At 50.5% G+C, this 20572-nt stretch overlaps 1 protein-coding gene and 1 pseudogene across 1 annotated transcript; one reads left to right on the top strand and one right to left on the bottom strand.

Annotated features, from left to right (window-relative positions):
- Positions 1-20572, bottom strand: part of LOC131571824 (zinc finger protein 345-like) — a 527132-nt pseudogene that overhangs the window by 404110 nt on the left and 102450 nt on the right.
- LOC131571878 (olfactory receptor 14J1-like) lies at positions 17591-18523 on the top strand. The gene has a single exon (XM_058824633.1). It carries the CDS (start codon positions 17591-17593, stop codon positions 18521-18523), a length of 933 nt encoding a protein of 310 aa, XP_058680616.1.

The raw sequence follows: 20572 nt of genomic DNA, 5'->3' as shown, positions 1-20572 counted from the left end.
CCACACCAACAGCATGGGGGTGCTCCCCCTGCTGTGTGCAATGCAAACAGGGGCTGCTGAGCCAGTGCTGCCGTGTCTGTGCCTGCAAGGATGGGGCACCTGTGTGAGCTGGGGGAGAGGCCAGGGCTGCAGAGGGGGGGATGTTGTTGGCAGCTCCATCAGGACGCTCTGGGACGCTGCCCTGGGCTGTGCAGCACACTGGGGATGGATCAGCCCCTGCTCTGCTGCTCCTTCTTGTCTGCCCCAGGGCCCTTGCAGAGCCCCAGCCATGTTGTTTGCCCCCAGCCTGCCCACAGCCAGCCTGGGGCTTCTCACGGGGCTTTTCTGTGCTGAGCATTGGCCTGGGTGTGTTCTTGAGAGAGCCTGGGCAAGGAGCCTGGAGCCCCCAGGCCCTGGCCGGAGGGTCAGCGCTGCCCCAGCAGTGCCCATGGCCTGTCCCTGCTGCAGCCCCGGCACTGCCACCCCCAGGGCTGTGCCCGACCCCGAGAGCACTCAGGCCCTACAGCAACACCAGGGCCACCAGGGCGGTGGGGCAGGGCCACGGCAGCAGCACTGGCAACACCAAGTGCTGCTGCTGCTGGGCACAGCTGCTGTGCCAGCCCTGATCTGCCCCCAGCTCTGCACACAGACATTGCTGTGGCAGCTCCAGAGAGGGCAACAAAAGGGCATCTCTGCAGAAAACTCTGCTGGGACATCCTTTAGTTCGTTTAAAGGAAGCAATGGCATAGCCCCTCATTGACAGAGTCTGTGACCATAGGGATGGTAGAGAGAAACAAAATGGGAAATGGCATAAAAAGTGACCTTTCTTTGTGGAGAAGATTAAAAAAGTATATAAAAGAAAAAACCCATAACCAAATGAACAAAAAGTATAAAAAATTACTTTTATTACAAATGATTGGCAGAAATAGGCCAGCTCTTTAATATTTCCAAAACCATCCAGTCAGCAGTCTCCTCACAGCAGCCTTGAGCTCCTGGTTCCTCAGGCTGTAGATGAGGGGGTTCAGGACTGGGGGCACCACTGAGTACAGAACTGACAGGGCCAGATCCAGAGATGGGGAGGACAGGGAGGGGGGCTTCAGGTAGGCAAAAAACCCAGTGCTGAGAAACAGGGAGAGCACAGCCAGGTGAGGGAGGCAGGTGGAAAAGGCTTTGTGCCGTCCCTGCTCAGAGGGGATTTTCAGCACGGCCCTGAAGATCTGCACATAGGAGAAAACAATGAACACAAAACAACCAAATAGTAAAGAAATGGAAAACAGAATGAGCCAAAATTCCCTGAGGTAGGATATGGAGCAGGAGAGCTTGAGGATCTGAGGGATTTCACAGAAGAACTGGCCCAGGGCATTGCCATGGCACAGGGGCAAGGAAAATGTATTGGCTGTGTGCAGCAGAGCATTGAGAAAGCCACTGGCCCAGGCAGCTGCTGCCATGTGGGCACAAGCTCTGCTGCCCAGGAGGGTCCCGTAGTGCAGGGGTTTGCAGATGGACACGTAGCGGTCATAGCACATGATGGTCAGAAGGGAAAGCTCTGATCCAATGAAGAACATAAAGAAAAAGAGCTGAGCAGCACATCCAGTGTAGGAGATGTCCCTGGTGTCCCAGAGGGAATTGTGCATGGCTTTGGGGACAGTGGTGCAGATGGAGCCCAGGTCGCTGAGGGCCAGGTTGAGCAGGAAGAAGAACATGGGCGTGTGCAGGTGGTGGCCGCAGGCTACGGTGCTGATGATGAGGCCGTTGCCCAGGAGGGCAGCCAAGGAGATGCCCAGCAAGAGGCAGAAGTGCAGGAGCTGCAGCTGCTGCGTGTCTGCCAATGCCAGCAGGAGGAAGTGCCTGATGGAGCTGCTGTTGGACATTTGCTGTGCCTCAGGAAATGGGACTCTGTAAAAAGTACTAACACAAAAGTTATGTTTGCGGAGAATTTCAAATATCCCAGCACAGCCTGGGGGCACTTTCACCCTTGCTGCCTGCCCAGGGCTCTGCTGCCTGGAGTTGTCCCTGCCAGCAGCTGCTTCCCTGTGCCCAGGGCTGGGCCCTGCCAGAGCTGCCAGAGCCCAGCCCAGCCCTGGGGGCTCAGCTCTGCCCTGCAGACCCCTCCCAGCTCTAGCACTGCCCAGGGGCAGCTCTGGCTCTGGAGGCTCTGATGGCAACATCACAGGAACCCTGAGGAGACTGGGAAAGCAACACCAATGCTGCCTCTAAGGGGCCCTGCAAGGATTTCTGTCACTGCCTGTTTTATTAACATCTGAGAGAATTTTGGGGTTTTTTTGGTTTTTTTTTTCCAACCTGAACTGAGAGATGAATATCTATGTGCACTTTCCTATCCAGGCAACCCAGAACAGTATATTCAAAAAGCAGGAAATTCCCTTTCATTCAGCCCCTGCCTTGCTGTGCTCCCTGTATAATCTATTTGTTCTGACATTAAATGCCATCCTGGAAGCAGTCCTGAACAATGCAGCATCCACCCCACACAAGGAGAACACTTCCAAGCCTCACCAGCTGTCTCCTCCCACCCAGGTCTTGTCCCCCAGTGCTGGGAGCAGCTGCCAGGGCTGGCTGAGAGCTGTCCCTGGCAGGCAGCAGAGTCCCTGTCCCAGCACAGCGCCCTGGGCTGCAGGACCCTGCTCTGCAGGACAGTCCTGGGCACCCCTGGCTGCTCTGCACAAGAGACAATCAGAGAATGTACTCACAGGGTCTGTAGGCATTGGGATGTTCCAGCTTTAGGAGATGGCTCCAGGATGGCAATGTCCTGCAGCCAGAGGTTCCTGTGCCAAGGGCTGGCAGTGATTCTGCCCCAGGCACTTCTCAGCACCTTCCCAGCCCTGACTGATTGCAGTTCTCTGTGCCTCTGTGCTGTGCCCAGGATGGCAGCAGGCAGTGCCCCAGCCCTGCTGAGCAGGGACAAAAGCTGCTCATCAAGAGAAATGTGCTTTTGAAGCTCCTCTTGGTTACCAGGAGCTGCCTCTGTGCCAGGAGCCCAGCCCAGCTCACCAGCACAGACACAGCACAAGGACATTAATGAGCCTCTAAGGCTTTGTGCTCAGGCCCTGAACATCAGTCCCTGAGAGGGAGCTGAAGAAACCTCTCCAGAACTCCAAGTCAGAATCCATCTCCAAAGTTTCTTGGACTTTTAATGGGTCCCAGTGAGGGACACAACTGAGAAAGTGTCCCCAGGCCCCAGGCAGAGCAGAGAACTGCAGGCAGTGATGACAGGTGGGGACAAAGAGAAGCCAAGTCTTGGTGCCATGGGGAACAGCATCAGGGTCTGTGCCACCAAGGGCTGTGAGGAGACACCTTGTCCTGAGGCCCTGGGGCCTCCTGGCACAGCCCCAGCCAGGCTGGGCACTGTCAGCCCCTTGTCCTGCCCTCAGCATCCCCCCCTAGCCCACATCCCAGTGGCCTCAAGGATCTGCTGGAAGGAGTCCCTGGGGAGCCTTTCTCGGGAATGGCCCTGGGTGGGCTTTTTAATGCTCCCAGGGACTGCAGGTTTTTCAAAGGACTTTGGGTTTGGCTTTTGCCTTGGAATCTCTTAGAGGTTTGTGCAATCATGGTCTCCAATTATCTGCTGTAATTAGTCCCTGGAGAGGCTTTCTCAGTAACAACACTCAGTGGGCTTGTTAATGCTTTATGGTACTTCAGTTATTTTAATGTACTTGGTGTTTCACTTTTCATACAAACTCTATGAGAAATTTGTGCAATCATGGCCCCAGCTATCTGCTTTAATGAATCCCTTGAGAGCTCTGTACTGACACTCAGTGGGGCACATTAACGATTTGAGATACTCAAGGTTTTTAAGGTACTTTGGATTCTCCTTTCCATACATTTTCTCTGTGAGGTTTTTGTGCTATCCTGGCCTCCAGTTCTCTCCTCCAAGCAGCCCATGAGGAGCCTGTGTTGGGATGGACCTCAGTGGGACCCATTTGTTCTTTGAGACACTTTGAGGTTTTCTTCTGACTTTGACTCCTGGAAAGGTTTGTGCAATCTCCTCTCAGGTCCTGAGGTTCCAGGGCTCAGCTCCAAATCCACCACAGGGGTCATTAGGACCAAGCAAGTCCTGACAAACCATGCCTCTGCCTTTATTTCCATCCTCTGTTGTTCAGTTAATTAGGAATTTCTTTTTATATACTTATTGAGAAATATTTCAAAGAGATTCTAATAAATCCCCATTTCTGTTTTAAGGGTGTGTTGTTCTCTTTAGAACAGAGATAATTGCAGCATTCAATGACTGATTGACCCAGGGACTCTCATCAAGAGGTGTGGACTGATCAGAGAACCTGTGCCTTGAGATCTGACCCTGTGTGCACCACCTTGCTCCACATTCGCCAACCCCATCCTGTCTGTCCTCTGTGACTTGGGGACAGCTTTGCTTGGAGAACTGGTGGCACTCAGAGGGGTTTTCTTCTTTTATTTTAGTAATGTAATACTCCTAAATTCCCCACTGAAAACAGACACCCTCCTCAAGTGTTTGCCAAACCCAAGTGCCACCAAGATCAGTCCAGGTCTGCCCTGGGCCATCTGTGAGGGTGTGTGGAGGCCCAGGGTCCTACCATCAGAGTCTCAATCTACCAGCCTGGAAGGGCTGGTCCCAAGCAAGAGGAATAAGCTTTCATGTTAGGGTGAGATGCTTGCTTCTCCCATAGATCTTTGCAGGCAAATGCTAATTTTTGTAAAGTTATGTTACCCATTGGCCCATTAGCACATTACTTATTTCAAGCCCTGTTGTCCACATTTGTCTAGTCCCTCCATTGGCCCTAGTTTACTGCATTCCTCTGCCCCTGTTTCCATATTGGCTGACTTGACCCTAACTACTCTTTTGCACCGTTTTCCCCTACATCCGTTGGACCCGGACCCTCAGCTCCACCCTCACTATCCCATATAAAGCCCTGTGCCCTCAGCCTACACCCTATCTTTGTCTCTGGACCTTCTTGGGCTTTGTGGCCGGTTCCTGTACCAATAAACCCAGATTACAGGAGATCATGTGAAGACCCATCCTGCCTATTCTGTCAGCTTTTTAAGGTGGCAGTGAGCTTTTGGCTTATCAGTGCCGGATGCTCCAAGGGCCTCAGTGGTGCCACAATGCTACACTTGGCACCCGAACAGGCACCAGATTAATTGAGCTCACTATGAGTGTCTCCAGCAGTGATTCTGCCAGCCAGATGTCGCTGGAAGATGTACGCCTTCAGGTCAGCCACAACACTGAAGTGAGACTTGAGTTTTATCGAGTCTCACTGAAGTGGAAGTCAACAATTGTCGCTACAGGACATGAAAGAACACAAGCACACACAGCTGTTCTCAAGGTGAAGAAAAAAGGGAACTTTATTTTCTGACTCAAACATTTATAGTATTCCAAAAGTGACAGTGGATTGGAGGGTCACAGTCCCACCTCTCTAATGACACTGGAAAAACCAACAGTCCATCAACTTTCTCCTCCTCCATAAAGGAATGCAAAACAATGAGTTATTTACAGAAAGTGTGTGAGAAAGTTAGCTACAAGAATGTCAACATCAGAAGGCTTAGAAAATCTTGAAAAATCAGGGTGACATCTCACTCTTTTCCATTTAAAAAGAGTAAAGGAGAAAAGAAAATGAACAATGTGAAAAAGAAAATATGAACAATGTTTGGTGTCCACTTGCGGAGGAATCATCAGAGTGATCACTCTCATCATCTGCATCTGAGTCATCACTCAATGATTCCTCTGCTTGATGCCTTTCAGGTTGGTCACAGTTTCCATCTTGCCCATCAGCTGGATTCTGTCTCTGCGGTCGCAGGTCAGGGCGAACACATTTCGAAGGTACCCAGCATACCCCAGTATATGTGGATGCACAAGCATACCCGCGCCCCGAAGCGATAAGGTCATAGGGACCTTCCCACTGTTTAGTGACTAAATTCCAAACCTGAACCTTCACTCAAGGCTGATGTGCCTCGTCCACAGCCTGCAACGAGAGATAGTGATTCAAAATGACAGGATTATTTGAGTTCTGCGGCACAGTGAGATGATTGATTGTGCACAAAGCTTTTGCCAACCAACTGTGCGGGGTTTCACCCTGCATTTGTTTTTGAAGAACCCGCTTCAGAGTACCATGAGGGCATTCTACAATAGCTTGACCAGTCGGAGAATGAGGGATATCAAACTTGTGCAAGACACCCCACAACTGCAGGAACTGCTGCACATTTTGCGATGCATAAGCAGGACCATTGTCGGTTTTCACAGCAGAAGGTATGCCCAGAACGGCAAAGGCCTGCCTCCCGTGGGCAAGGACATCATGGACCTTCTCCCCAGTGCGAGCTGAAGCCCACATCGCAGAGGAGAATGTGTCCACCGTGACATGCACATACTTGAGCCAGCCAAACTCGGCAACCTGGGTGACATCGGTCCGCCAAATCTCCAAGGCCCTAAGGCCGCTGGGATTTACTCCAGCCAGCAAAGGCAGAGCAAGTGCATGGCAGTCATCACACGACTCAACAGTGTCACGAGCCCCAGTTGGCATCAGCTGAAACTGCTTCTGCAGGGTATGTGCGTTTTAGTGGAAAAACCCATGTGATGCCTTGGCCTGCATGAGTGTATCAGGCTGAGGCGCTACCCACGCTGGGTTAGCCAACTTGTCAGCCCTCGTGTTACCTTCCACTATAAAGCCTGGCAAATCGGTGTGACTCCTCACATGCAGAACATAGAATGGATGAACCCGGGCCTGAATGGCACACCACAAGGTCTTCAATAAATGAAACAAGGCAGGATTACTGACCTCCTTCAAAACAGAATGACCCAAACTCTGTGGGGTATTGGCCACATAGGCGGAATCCATGACCAATTTGAAAGGTTCCTGGGAAAATTTCTCAAATGCCATGACAGCAGCCCTCAGTTACAACCAATTGGGCTGACCCATCCTCATGACCTTCCAGAATCTGCCATTCAGATCCGTCCCTCCAGGTAACAATGGCCTTTCCTGTTTTCCCTGAACCGTCAGTGAAGACGGTGGGTCCTTGAACCCTTGAACGGGTTCCTGGCTGGTTTTTTGGCCGCAAAGAGAATTGTGTGAATTTTGCCATATGCAGTAGCCTATGGCTGGGCAGATGATAAATGACTCGCCCTGAAAAGTTTTCCAGAGCACTCTGCAGGCACACACTGTTTGCAAAGCTCCAGTAAAAATCCGCCCATTGCACCACGGGGAATGATCTTTGCAGGATCTGCACCCATCAATTGCAAACACCGTTGCCGGCATTTGATTATCAAGTGAGAAATCAGCTCAAACAATGCAGTTGCCGTCTTCAGCGGCTGATGGGGCAGAAAAACCCATTCCAAAATGTGCAAGGAATTGAACCATTTGTCACTCCATTGGCCAGTGATGCCCGTGGGATGTGAATCTGGAGTGCTGATGAACACAGTGACATCAACAGAGGGATCAACGCGAAGAACTACGCAAGCCAAAACAGTTTGCTGAACCACCTCCAACACCTTAGGCACCTCAGGGGTCAGTGTGCGAGGTGACTTTAGATCAGAGTCTCCTTGCAACAAATCATACAGAGGAGACAGCTGTACGTCGGTTAGCCCCAAGTACAGACATAACCAAGTGATGACACCTAACAATTTCTGAGCATCATTCAGTGTCTTCACAGAATGCACAAATTGCACCTCCTGGTGACGGATCATCCCTTCCAGAATTTTGACCCCCAAGTTCTTCCAAGGTGGTTGTTGCTAAACATTTTCTGGAGCCGCCTGCAGTCCATGAGCATGCAAAGCATCAAGCAACGGAGGCTGAATCCTCAGCAGCTCATCCTGGGTGGGCATACCCACCAGAATGTTGTCCATATAATGATACAGACATACATCGGGAAACTGCTTGCCAACTCCAGACAAGGCAGGAGAATTCTGCATGCCTCGGGCAACATCCTCCATTGATATCTCTGTGTGGGCTCAGCCTTGTTAATCTCTGGCACTGAGAAGGCAAACTTCAGTCTGTCATCGGGATGCAAAGGAATTGTAAAGAAACAGTCCTTCAGATCCACAATGAGGACCGACCAGTCTGGTCTGGGGGAAGCATGGTAGGCGATGGCATGGCCACCTGCAATGTCCCTATGCTTTCCATCACAGCATTAACCTTTCGGAGGTCTTGCAACAACCTCCACTTCCCAGATTTCTTTTTGATGCAGAAGACAGGAGTGTTCCAGAGACTGGTAGAAGGCTCCAGATGACCCTGTGTGGGAATCCACAAAATTAGAGGATTTTGGGAAAGCTTCAAGATGCAGGCCTCAGACACAGCAGAACTGTGAGCAGAGCTATGCAGCAGCCATGAGATAGGTCAGCAGAAAAATTATTTAAACTGTGGAAAAGCAAGGGCAAATAGAACAATGGCCTTTGTATTAACATTTGTATAGAATAACTCTCTAAGCTACAGAAAGCTTATCTACCTAGATATTAGGAAGGTTAAAGCTTAATAATGGAGCTCTGTGCATTGTGTTTTAAGGCTTACAAGTAGGTATAGTATTTGAAATAAGCAAGCATTGTTTTAACCAAACTTACCTGTGCTTGTGGTGATTGGGTAGAACTATTGACAATGTGCTTTTGCTTTGTGTGATTGGTCAAGAAACTTATACAGTAAGTTGTAACATTAAGTTCCTGGTCTGCAGCCTGGAATGTGAGCGGATGGTAGCTTCCCATTGTCATAAACCATGTAATGAGACTGATGCTGAAAATTAAAGCAGCTTGAGGCATGTTCTACAGCAGCCCTGTCTGGTTTGTGGTTTGTACAAAGCCCCCCTGACGGCTTCACCCTGGTCCAACTGCTCCTGCACCAGATTCTGAAGGGCGACCAATTTATCTTGAGGGAGATAAGCTGCTTCTTCTAGACAGATTTGTCCACCAGACACCGACTAGGAGGCGTAAGACACTCTGCGCCCTTCATTGCAGTGGCCCCCATAAAAAATCTGTCCCAATGCACACCCCCCAGACAGAAGAACATCCCTCCGCCAGAGATTGGCAGGAGTTGAAGTAACATGAGGCCTAACCCAGGCCGCCTGTCCCTCCGGATTCGTGACCAGCACTGGCCGCTCGCTCACGTAGCATTGCGCCGTCCCTCCCAGGCCCACAACAGACGTCCCCACCGGATCCAGGGGCCACTCTGGGGACAAGGCTGAAAGGGAGAGAACCATGATGTCAGCACCGCTGTCAAGAAGCCTGCAGAGGTGGATCTCCGATGGCATCGCACCAGGAACAGACAGGGTACACAGCATCTCGGGACGGTACTTCGTCAGGACAGCAGTCCAGCAAACTTGAGGCAGCCCAGTGGATCAAAAGCCACTAGCTACACGCGACCGGTCAGCTGTCCTGCCAAAAAAGGACTTAAAGGGCACAAGTTGAGCAAGTTGTGTCCCTTTCGGGATCGTGACGGGAAGGGGTGGGTGTGGAGACCATGGCACAAATCTGCCCTGTGAAATCTGCAACAATGAGCCCCAGGGGCACAATGATGCCCTGAAGGGTGGCACCAGATCTCCCCATCAGGAGAGCACTCATGCCCCCACCCAAGGGATCAAAGGAATCCAGGGAAACCTTGTGTATTTTACAAGATTCTGAGACAACTGTTGCTGTGGTGCAGACATCCACAACTGCTGATCCGCGGGTGCTGGCTGCAAGACGGCAAAGGAGACCTCCATCGTCTCCGAGGTCCGGAGAGAAGCTTGTGTCTGGGCATGTCCCTGCTGCGCGCTCCGCTTCTCATTTCCCGAGCCCAGTAAAGCCTGGCCATTAACATGAACAGTCTCCTTGCAGATATTGGACATGAGATTCGACCTACCACACCGACCACATAAGAACATGGGAAATCTGAACTACTGTGCTTTCTTCCCCTGCTTCTTGCCAGCCTGTGCAGTCCCCTGCTGTGGCCGCCCGCCCTGCGGTGCTGCCCAGACTGGCTGCACAGCGGCAGCCACGGCAGCCAACTTCCAACCGAGGGGATGATGTCCGCACAGGCCTCCATCATCTAAGAGACAGTAGGAAAACCAGGCAGAGCCACTATGACCCCCCTACAAGCATCATTACAATTACACCTCACATGGTTTGCAATCACAATCCTCCTTGCCACAGAGAGCAAGAGCACCTCTGCCGTGAGTGGTCAGTAAATCCAAACATCCACAGCAGACTTATTATGGATCCACCTGTTGCATTGCACAGCAGCAGATCAACATTGTTTACACTTTGTTGCTCAAAGGTCTCAGCTTAGGAGGAAAAATCCTAATGAAAGGATTTTAATGAAAAGATGCCTGAGACAGGATGAGACCGGCGTGGGGCCCTGTCCCCGACATGGAGGAGTGGAGGGGTGCCAAGAGAGGTGCAGCCCGTGGAGCCGCATCACTGCAGAGCGGCACAAGGGAGCCTGGCACAGCCAAATCCACCCCTGGGGAACAATTGCCATCCCCCATGTTGGACCCGTCCCTCAGCACACCGTCACAGGGTGGGGAGAGAGCTCCACATCGCACAGAAACTCAAACTTCCCCTCGTCCATGTCCAAGACAGGAGGGCTCCACTGGGAACTCCGAGGGGTACAAGAACCAGATCCCCGCCAGAGATCCTCACACTTTTTCCACTGCACCAGCAGTGATCCCACGTCTACGGTGCAATCATCAAAGAGGGCCTCCATGAGGTGTACCCTCACAAGAGACAACTCCTCCTTGGAGAACGGCTTTGCAGAGTCCAAAAAGAGCCCTCACTCTCGGACACATAGAAGCAATCGGTCAAAATCATTCCAGGAAATAGAAACCTGTTTCCACTCCAGGGCCCCCCCTCCAGAGATCCAAAATGAGGGAATCCTCCTCTAAACCCACAGAGGTTGCCATCACCACAAGAACAGCAGGCAAAGCACCAAAGAGGGGTGACAATAAAACCTCACCAGCAATCTAGACTCTGCCCCAGCCTAGGCTGCAGTACACTTTGGCACTCCCCTGATGTCACTAGAGGACAGGAAAGAACAGAAGCACACATCACTGTTCTCAAGGTGAAGCAAAAAAGTGAAGTTTATATTCTGACTCCAACATTTATAGTTTTCCAAAAGTAACAGCGGATTGGAGGGTGACAGTGCCACCTCTCCAATGATACTGGTCAAACCAACAGCCCTTCAACTCTCTCCTCCTCCATAAAAGGAATGCGAAAAAATGAATTATTTAAAGAAATTGTGTGAGAAAGTTCACTACAAGAATGTCAAAATCAGAAGGCTTAGAAAATCTTAAAAACCCAGGATGACACAAGTTGGGCTAAACTTGACCTCTGCTGACTGCTTTTCTGGTGACTGCCCCTGCACCACTGAGGCTCACTTGTTTCCTTCCTATGGAGACCATTGTGACACTGCGGAACATTGTGGAACCAATGGGCCATGGTGACACTTAGGGACTTGAGGAACCAAGAGGAATATTGTGACCCCGCAGGGTACCATGGATCCCAGGGGCCACTGTGACACTCTGGGGCCTCATGGAACCAAGAACATCTTTCTGTTCTTTTCGAACCAAGAACATGTGGCCCAGTTGGGCCTCACGGTCCCAAGGGGCCAGTGTGAAGCAGCAGGGCTTTGTGGAACCAAGAGGCCATTGCTGCATTTCAGGGCCTTGTGGAGCCAAAGGGCCATTGTGATCCTGCAGGGCACTGTAGATCCATGGAGAGCATTGTGGTATTGCAAGGCCCCATGGAATCATGGAGACCCTTGTGGCCCTGCAGGGTGTCATGGAAGGAAGGGGCCATTGTGACACTATGGGAAGTTGTGGAAGCAAGGGAATCATTGTTGCACTACTGGGCCCTTGGACACAGCAGGACTTCATGGAACCAATAGACCATTATGGCACTGTGGGGCCTTGTGGAACCATGGAGACCATTAAGATCCTTAAGGACTTGTGTAATCAAGTGACCGTTATGACACCTGAGGGCACCATGGAAGCAAGGAGCCATTGTGACACTGCAGGGCCCTGTGGAAGGAAGGGAACATGAAATAGGTGTGGCTGCCTTGGCTTCTCAGGGGTCACCTGACAGGTCTGCCTGACATCGGAATGCTGAAGGCCATTCCCATCTGCCCCTGAAACATTGGGGCTCTGGGCTTTTCTTTTTATGAAAAAGAACTGTCCATTTTTTCCAGGCATCCATGGCCAAAATTCCAATTCCACCTGCAAATATCTGTGTATTCAAGGATTGCTGCCAGACTAAAGTTGCCAGGACAGACAAGTGTGGCCGGTCATTGACTCCTGAGTGGCAGCACTCATCTATTTTCCAAACACTGGAAAGGGCTGTGTGCTTTTCTTTGTATGGAAAAAAAAAATCTCTCTTTTCTAGGCACAGATGTTCTAAATTAGGACTCCGCATTCATAATTTTGAATATCCAAGGGTTGCTCCAAGCAAACCTGCCAGGACAGACAGGTCAGGCTTGCCTTGGCTGCTGATGGCTGCTGTTCATCAGCTCCTGAAACACTGGGGCTCTGTGGTTTCCTTCCTATGGAGACCAATGTGACATTTGAGAGCCTTGTGAAATGAAGGGGCCGTTGTGACACTGCAGAGCCTTGTGGAACCAAGGACAGCATTGTGGCTCTGTTTGGCCGCATGGTCCCAAGGGGCCAGTGCAAAGCAGCGGTGTGGGAGTTAGCCCAGCTGTAACTCAGAGTGAGACGGATTTTACCCTGGAAGAACTGGGTGTGAGTTTCAAGTTCTAGGAATCATTCGATTTACTTAGGTTGAGCTTGAGACTTTTCCAATAAGCCTTTCTTGTTGTTATGCTAAGTTGTCCAAGTTCTACTCCTGTATTGGTTTACTGGTTACTTGTTTCTTCTATATGGTTATTGTTCTAGTTTTCTAGCCCAAGCGTCTATGTTGTGTCTTCCTCTTTGTCTCAGGTTTTAGGATACTGCCCCTCGTACCGTGCTCGACTTCTCCATGTTTATTCTTTTTCACCCTGTAATTAAAGTTCTTTTTGGGAAACTCCATCGAACCCACTCATTCCATTTTTGCCACCCTTGCCCTGCTGAAGTCAGGGACTCAGAGAGGTTTGTCGCAGCCACCCTCATTGTGACATTTGGCACCCGAACAGGGACGATGACATTCAGGGCTCCCTGTGACAGACATGTCAGCTGGGGTTAGCTGATGGATAGGTCAGTGCTCCCCAGGATTTTGGATTGTGCAGGCCTGGCGGATTCATTGTTGCTTAGAGGAACCTCGGCCCGGGATCGGCAGGGGCAAAAATGGTTTCACCTGCATAGGATTTCAGGTGGGTTTGGGGAAATGCAAGACATTTATTGCCCATTTTGCCACTGTGTTTTTACAATATGCACCCAAGTCCCATTATTGATTTGGTGTGCTCTGGTGGCTGTTGCCCCTAAGTTGGAGAAGGAGAAAAATGGGCAGCCAGATGTCCAAAGTAGAAAGGAGCATATATGGATGCTTTAAGTTAATTCTAACAAATCGTGACAAAATATTTTCAAAGAACAAATTAAAATCAGTCATGAGGTGGATCATTAAAAAATTTCCAGATGCCTTTGCTGATGAAATCCATACCACTGAATTTTAGGACTCACTGGGACTTAAACTGTACAACCTTTCGATCAAAAGGGAGCCCATTGCAGCCCACATGCTTCCCATCTTCCATACCATCCCTGAGACCCTTCACCAGCAAGCAATGTCTCAAAAACTCAATCCGTTGGTCACTCCTAACTCAGGACCTCCCTCAAACATGCCTTTCTCAGACCTTCCACAATGGTCCAAGATGGCAATGGCCTCGTGGTCTTGGAATATCATGCCCTGGAGACTTAAGATGGAAGGAGCCTGAACGTGGCTTGGCAGCCGGATCATCCTCCCTCCATCTTGGCTCCTCCACTTCCTGCAACCGCAACCTTCTCTTCTGCCCTGAACAAACCTCCAGACTCCATCCCCACAACTGTGGGTCATGTCCCTACTGTCAATCATTCCACTTTCACCCTGGGCAATGCCTCCAGAACTCTACCCCGGAAGTCTGCCATCATAAATCAAGGCCCTTCCTCCCCAACACTTGACAAAATGGCAGTGCCCTTTGCCTCACCCTCCGGCAACAATATAATCCCATGGTCAAAGATACTAAACCCACCTGTCACACTATTTCTAATCCAAATGTTTCTCCTCCAAGTTATTCTTCCTCCCCGGAAGACAGTTTGGATTCCCCAGAGCCACCTTTCCCCTCAACCCCAGAAGGTCCCTAGGAAAGGATTCTGAAGGAAGCAGTTAAGGAAGGACACTGGCAAAGAGTCTCAAAACCCCTCATTGCCCCCGGTATGTTATGAAAGAAGGGGGCAGAATCCCAGGTATCAGCCATTGGTTTACAGGGAAATCAAGGATCTGTGTAGGGCAGCTAAAGACCATAGGAAGGACTTCCTTTATTTTAATGGCCTAATGAGGGCCATGTTTACAGCACATCATAACTCCCTGTGATTTAAAATATATTATGACCATGTTGTTGTCTCCTACAGAATACAACCTGTGGAAAGGGGGATGGAAGTGTATACTAAATCAGTTAATAGGAGACTATGCTAATAATGAGACAAGGGTGGATCTGGCAATCAACCATCTAGCTTGAGAAGGACAGCAAAGCCGACCAGATGATCAAGCAGCAGGTGTCCCCAGAGAGGTAGTGGATGATATCAAAGAGATGGCTTTGCAAGCTTTAATCCAGGTCTCAAATCATAGTACCCCCAATTTGGACTACCTTGGGTGGCTGCAGCTAAAGCTTTAGGACAATCAGACCATCTTGGGTGCCTGTTAAGTAAGCAAACCAATGCTACTCCCTCACATTGAGTGGCCTGCTCTCAGACACAGAGACCATCAAACATGCCACCTTGCAGAACAGCGATAGAATTTTTATTCTGGGCACATGGGCATGGCTGTGTAGACTCTGAGGGCATGTGTTGCATGAACCCCTCCAGCCACAGGGAGTCAATCCCCAAGAGCATTCAAGTACTGAATGAAGAGTTCAAGAAGCTTCAAGTGGAAAACAAAGACTGGGTCAATGAACTCTTCCAATCCAAGGGACTAAAGGGTTGGATGATGTCTATCTAAAACAGGACATTTATTTTCTTAGCTGTTGTTGTATTGTCTCATGTTTGTTTGGATGCTTTTAGAAAGTCTTACAAAATTCTTTTAGTTCCATCTTGGTAGTAAAAGAGAAAGAGGGAAGATACCCAACACAGGCTCCTTATGGACTCCTTGGAGGAGAGAACTGGAGGTCAGGATGGCACAAAAACCTCTCAGAGACTCAGTGTGGGCAAGGAAATTCTTAAAAGTACCTAAAAGTATTCTTAAATCCATAAAGAACATTAAAAACCTTAAGTATCTAAAGACATTAATGAGCCCCACTGAGTGTCAGTACAATGCTCTCCAGGGACTCGTTAAAGCAGAGAATTGGGGCCATGATTGCACAAACCTCTCAGAGACTCCAAGGCAAAAGACAAACCCAAAGACCTTTCAAAAACCTGCAGTCCCTAGAGGGACCATGAAGGAGCCCCCAGGGCCATTCCTGAGCAAGGCTCCCCAGGGACTCCTTCCAGCAGATCCTTGAGGCCACTGGGATGTGGGCTAGAGGGGGATGCTGAGGGCAGGACAAGGGGCTGACAGTGCCCAGCCTGGCTGGGGCTGTGCCAGAAGGCCCCAGGGCCTCAGGACAAGGTGTCTCCTCACAGCCCTTGGTGGCACAGACCCTGCTGTGCCCCAGGGCACCAAGACTTGGCTTCTCTTTGTCCCCACCTGTCGTCACTGCCTCCAGTTCTCTGCTCTGCCTGGGGCCTGGGGACACTTTCTCATTTGTGTTCCTCAGTGGGACCCATTAAAAGTCCAAGAAAGTTTGGAGTTGGATTCTGACTTGGAGTTCTGGAGAGGTTTCTTCAGCTCCCTCTCAGGGACTGATGTTCAGGGCCTGAGCACAAAGCCCCAGAGGCTCATTAAAGTCCTAGTGCTGTGTCTGTGCTGCTGAGCTGGGCTGGGCTCCTGGCACAGAGGCAGCTCCTGGTAACCAAGAGGAGCTTCAAAAGCACATTTCTCTTGATGAGCAGCTCTTCTGCCAGCCCAGCAGGGCTGGGGCACTGCCTGCTGCCATCCTGGGCACAGCACAGAGGCACAGAGAGCTTCAATCAGTCAGGGCTCGGAAGGAGCTGAGAAGTGCCTGGGGCAGAATCACTGCCAGCCGTTGGCACAGGAACCTCTGGCTGCAGGAAAATGCAGCTGCAGCACCTGCAGTGAACTCCTAAAGCTGGAACATCCCACTGCCTACAGACTCTGTGAGTGCAACTCTGGGTATTTCTGGTGCAGGGGAGGTGAAATGCTCGTGAAGGTCTAAAATGCTGAGGGGTTCTGATCAGTCATACAATATTTCCAAGATAAAGATTTTGGCAAACAAAAGGACATTTCCTAATACTTTGTACTCAGTTTCCTACTAGTGGAGAATGGGAGGGAGGAGAGATAAATATTAAAGTTTGATTATGAATTTTGACAAATTCCTGAGACATCTGAACTGTTACTTTTAGTGATCAATAAGTTCACAGAGATTTGGGGTCTGTGAGTGCTGGCAAGGAGTGATCAGGCACAGGGAAACACCTGCAGGAGGGAAATCTCCAGGAAGCAGAGGGAAGATCAGGCAAGGAGAGAAAACAAAACCCAGGAATGCTGTGGCAGGGAGAGTTTAGAGATGCCCACAGGTTCCACTCCAGTGCAGCCCTTCCCTCTGAACAAGCCCCCTCCCTCCTGTGCCCCCAGCCAAGCCTGTGCCCTCAGGGCTGGGGCTTCAAGGCGTGCAGCCCCTCCTGTGCAGGCAGAGCTGCAGCAGAGCCGTGGGGCAGCTCTGCAGCCCCGGGCCCAGTTCCCTCTGCAGAACACAGGGCTGGGAGCAGCTGCCCAGCACTGGGGGCTCTGGCAGGGGGCACAGCTGGCTCAGGGTGACGCTGTCCCCAGTGCCCGGCTCTGGGCAATGCTGTCAGTGCAGCCAGGGAAGGAGCTGCATCTCCCTCAATCCAATGCCAGCATAAGGACACTTGGGAGTCTCCCTGAGATTTCAGTCCATGCTGGGAGCTTCAATCCAGGGTGCAAACCTGTCCTAGAGCATCTCTGAGTTATGAGATTGATGGGGAAAGGCAGAGGTGTTGTGACACAGAAAATGCTGCTGGGTTGGTGAAATGAGCAAAGTGAGTCCTTGGCTACAAATGTGGAGCTGGGCTGTGGTGGATGCACCTGCTCCCAGCAGTAGGTGGTGGCATTTTAAGGGAAGCATAAGAAGGTGGTCACCTTCCACCTGCAAAAGTTTAAAGCCCAAAGAAACTCTGAACAGGTCAGAATGACAGACCATCTCTCCTCAGTCTGCATTCATCTCCTTGACCCAGGGAACTCACTCTGTTCTCCCTGAGGGCCTCAGACATGCTTATGTTTTTATATCCAAAACAACCAGCAGAGACATGGGGGGAGCTTATAAAGAAAACTTGAGAACTCTTAAACATTAAAGACCATGTCTGTGTGTTACCAAGGAGGATGTATGGGAAATGTCCATGATTTTGTTTACAGGTACCTCCCCTAAGTCTTTACTGTCTTTCTCCATGAACAGGTCCCCATGTGCAGCCCCAGCAAATGTCCAACAGCAGCTCCATCAGGCACTTCCTCCTGCTGGCATTGGCAGACACGCGGCAGCTGCAGCTCCTGCACTTCTGCCTCTTGCTGTGCATCTCCCTGGCTGCCCTCCTGGCCAACGGCCTCATCATCAGCGCCATAGCCTGCGGCCACCACCTGCACACGCCCATGTTCTTCTTCCTGCTCAACCTGGCCCTCACTGACCTGGGCATGATCTGCACCACTGTCCCCAAAGCCATGCACAATTCCCTTTGGGACACCAGGGACATCTCCTACACAGGATGTGCTGCTCAACTCTTTTTCTTTATGTTCTTCATTGGAGCAGAGTTTTATCTGCTGACCATCATGTGCTACGACCGCTATGTGTCCATCTGCAAACCCCTGCACTACGGGACCCTCCTGGGCAGCAGAGCTTGTGCCCACATGGCAGCAGCTGCCTGGGCCAGTGGCTTTCTCTATTCGCTGCTGCACACGGCCAATACATTTTCCCTGCCCCTGTGCCATGGCAATTCCCTGGGCCAGTTCTTCTTTGAAATCCCACAGATTCTAAAGCTCTCCTGCTCCAAATCCCAACTCAGGGAAGTGGGACTTCTTGCTGTCAGTGCCTGTTTGGTATTTGGCTGTTTTGTGTTCATTGTTTTCTCCTATGTGCAGATCTTCAGGGCTGTGCTGAGGATCCCCTCTGAGCAGGGACGGCACAAAGCCTTTTCCACCTGCCTCCCTCACCTGGCTGTGCTATCCGTGTTTATCAGCACAGCCACATTTGCCTATTTGAAGCCTCCCAACATTTCCTCCCCATCCCTCGATGTGGTCCTGTCAGTTCTGTACTCAGTGGTGCCTCCAGCCCTGAATCCCCTCATCTACAGCCTGAGGAACCAGGAGCTCAAGGCTGCAGTGTGGAGACTGATGACTGCATGCTTTCAGAAACATTAAACTGCTGGGCAATATCTGCAAATAACTTGTAATCAAAGTCATCTTTGCTACTTCTTTTTGGCTAAACTGTGGTGTGGAGAGTATTATTAATAATTGGTTAGCTGAGAAAGGCCACGCTGAAATAATGCCGCTGGTTAAGCTGAAAGACAAAAGCCAGCAGTCAGCAAGCTAAAAGGAAAGGTCAGCAGTGACCTTGCTGCAACATGAGGAAAGGGAGTAGAGATATTCCTGAATATATCCTGAGAATATGTAGAAAGTATCAAAAGTAGAACCATAGGAATGCAGAAGTAGGCGTAGATGCTGATATGTAAGCTGACCAATCCTGAGCTCAACTTTTGCAATATGTATGAAGCTCATTATTAACTGTATTTAACCCGCCGTACTAATCAATAAAATTGGGCCTATGATGATCAACGGATGTCTGGGTCTCCTTCCGTCGACAAATGGTGGAGAATGCGGGCATAACCGAATCTCTGCCCTTTTTCTCGATTAAAAGAAAAAGGGATTACGCCACAGTCGGGAAGTTGGGTTTGGGTCCCGGCAGCAGGGACGGTGCCGGAATTTGAAGCACCCTTAAGGTTCACAACGGTGGACTTAAGCCAATACGTGCCGCGGGAGCCTGGAGAGCTGCAACAGCGCGCGCTGATTAATAGGTATGGATAGGCAAGCGGCATATGATTTATTTACCGCCTATTTAGAGCGGCGTGGGATAAAAGGGATAGATTTAAAAAAGGAGTTACCAGGGTTATTAGCCTATGGCCATGCTAAGGGTATTTTTTCTAACCCTCATACAGTTCATGAGCTAGCAGAGTGGAAGAAGTTTGGGGAAATATTGTGGGATACAGTGTTGGACGATGATAAGTCAGCAAAGAAATTCGGGAAGTTATGGCGGGTGGTGTATAACACATTACTGCAGCAGGTCTCTGAGAGAAAGGCAGCAGAAAGGGCAACAGAAGCTTATAGGAGGAATATAGGGTATGGTCGTGAGGATGATCCCCTGGCACCTTCTGTAACTAAGATACTTATGCCTAAGGGTCCCCAGGAAAGTAGTGTGGAAGATTTTCCTATAGGCGCAGTGGAACCGTCTGCACCTTTCCTGTCTGAGGGGGAGAGCGAGTCGGATGGTGGGGGTAAGAGCAAACCAGCTTTGCCTCCGCCACCGGCTTCGGGCGGGTCGGACGGTGGGAGTGGGAGCAAGCCAGCTTCGCCTCCGCCACCGGCTTTGCCTCCGCCGCGTCACCCGAGTGAGCCGGCTCCGGTATCACTATCGGTTCCAGCAGGGGGGCTGATTGCCCCCCGTGGGCCGTCTCAGCTTGAGCCGGCTCCGGTTTCACTGTCAGCTCCAGCGGGGGGGCTGCTTCCCCTGCTTCCCCCGCGCGAGCCAGCCTCTGCTTCACTGCCTTCCCCGTGCGAAAACTCGGTGTCTGCACCGAAGCGCCAGCAGCATAGCACCCTTAAAGAGCCAGATCCCATCCCAGGGGCACACCGTGATCCATGGGGGGAGATGGCTAAACAGAGGAGGGAAGCTTGGGCTGCTTTGGCGAAAGAAGTAATGCAAATGGGGGATGGTGAGGCGGTGGAAATAGCTTCTAGTCTTGCATGCCCAGTTACATACACACCACACTATGATGCACAGGGGAACCTTACGCATAATATAGCAGAATATACTCCCTTAGACTGGAAGCTGTTAACTCAGCTACGTTCTACGGTTAGTCAGTTTGGAGTAAAAAGTGAACCTGTTAAGCAAATGCTAGATTATCTTTTTAATACTCAGGTTTTATGTCCTAATGATTTAAGAGGAATAGTTCGGTTGATATTCACTCAGCATCAGCAGTTGTTGTTTAATGCACATGACCCATTACATGGAGTAACAGTAAAGGAGCTGATGGGCTTAGAGGCATTTTTACGTACAGAGGCACAGATGATATCGGGAGAAGATAAACTTAGGGAGTCTATGTGGTTAGTGAGTGCTGCAATAGACATGGTTAAAGAGCCAGGAGGGTTACCGGTTTATATGGGCATTAAACAAGGTAGAGAAGAATCATTTGG

The sequence above is a fragment of the Ammospiza caudacuta genome, unplaced genomic scaffold, assembly GCF_027887145.1.
Source record: "Ammospiza caudacuta isolate bAmmCau1 unplaced genomic scaffold, bAmmCau1.pri scaffold_39, whole genome shotgun sequence".
Lineage (NCBI taxonomy): Eukaryota > Metazoa > Chordata > Aves > Passeriformes > Passerellidae > Ammospiza > Ammospiza caudacuta.
Note: the sequence above shows the minus strand (reverse complement) of the source record. Positions and strands in the feature narration are given on the sequence as shown.

Bases quoted from the DNA above. Each gene is read 5' to 3' on its own strand.
- LOC131571878 (XM_058824633.1), top strand. From the start codon at position 17,591: ATGTCCAACAGCAGCTCCATCAGGCACTTCCTCCTGCTGGCATTGGCA.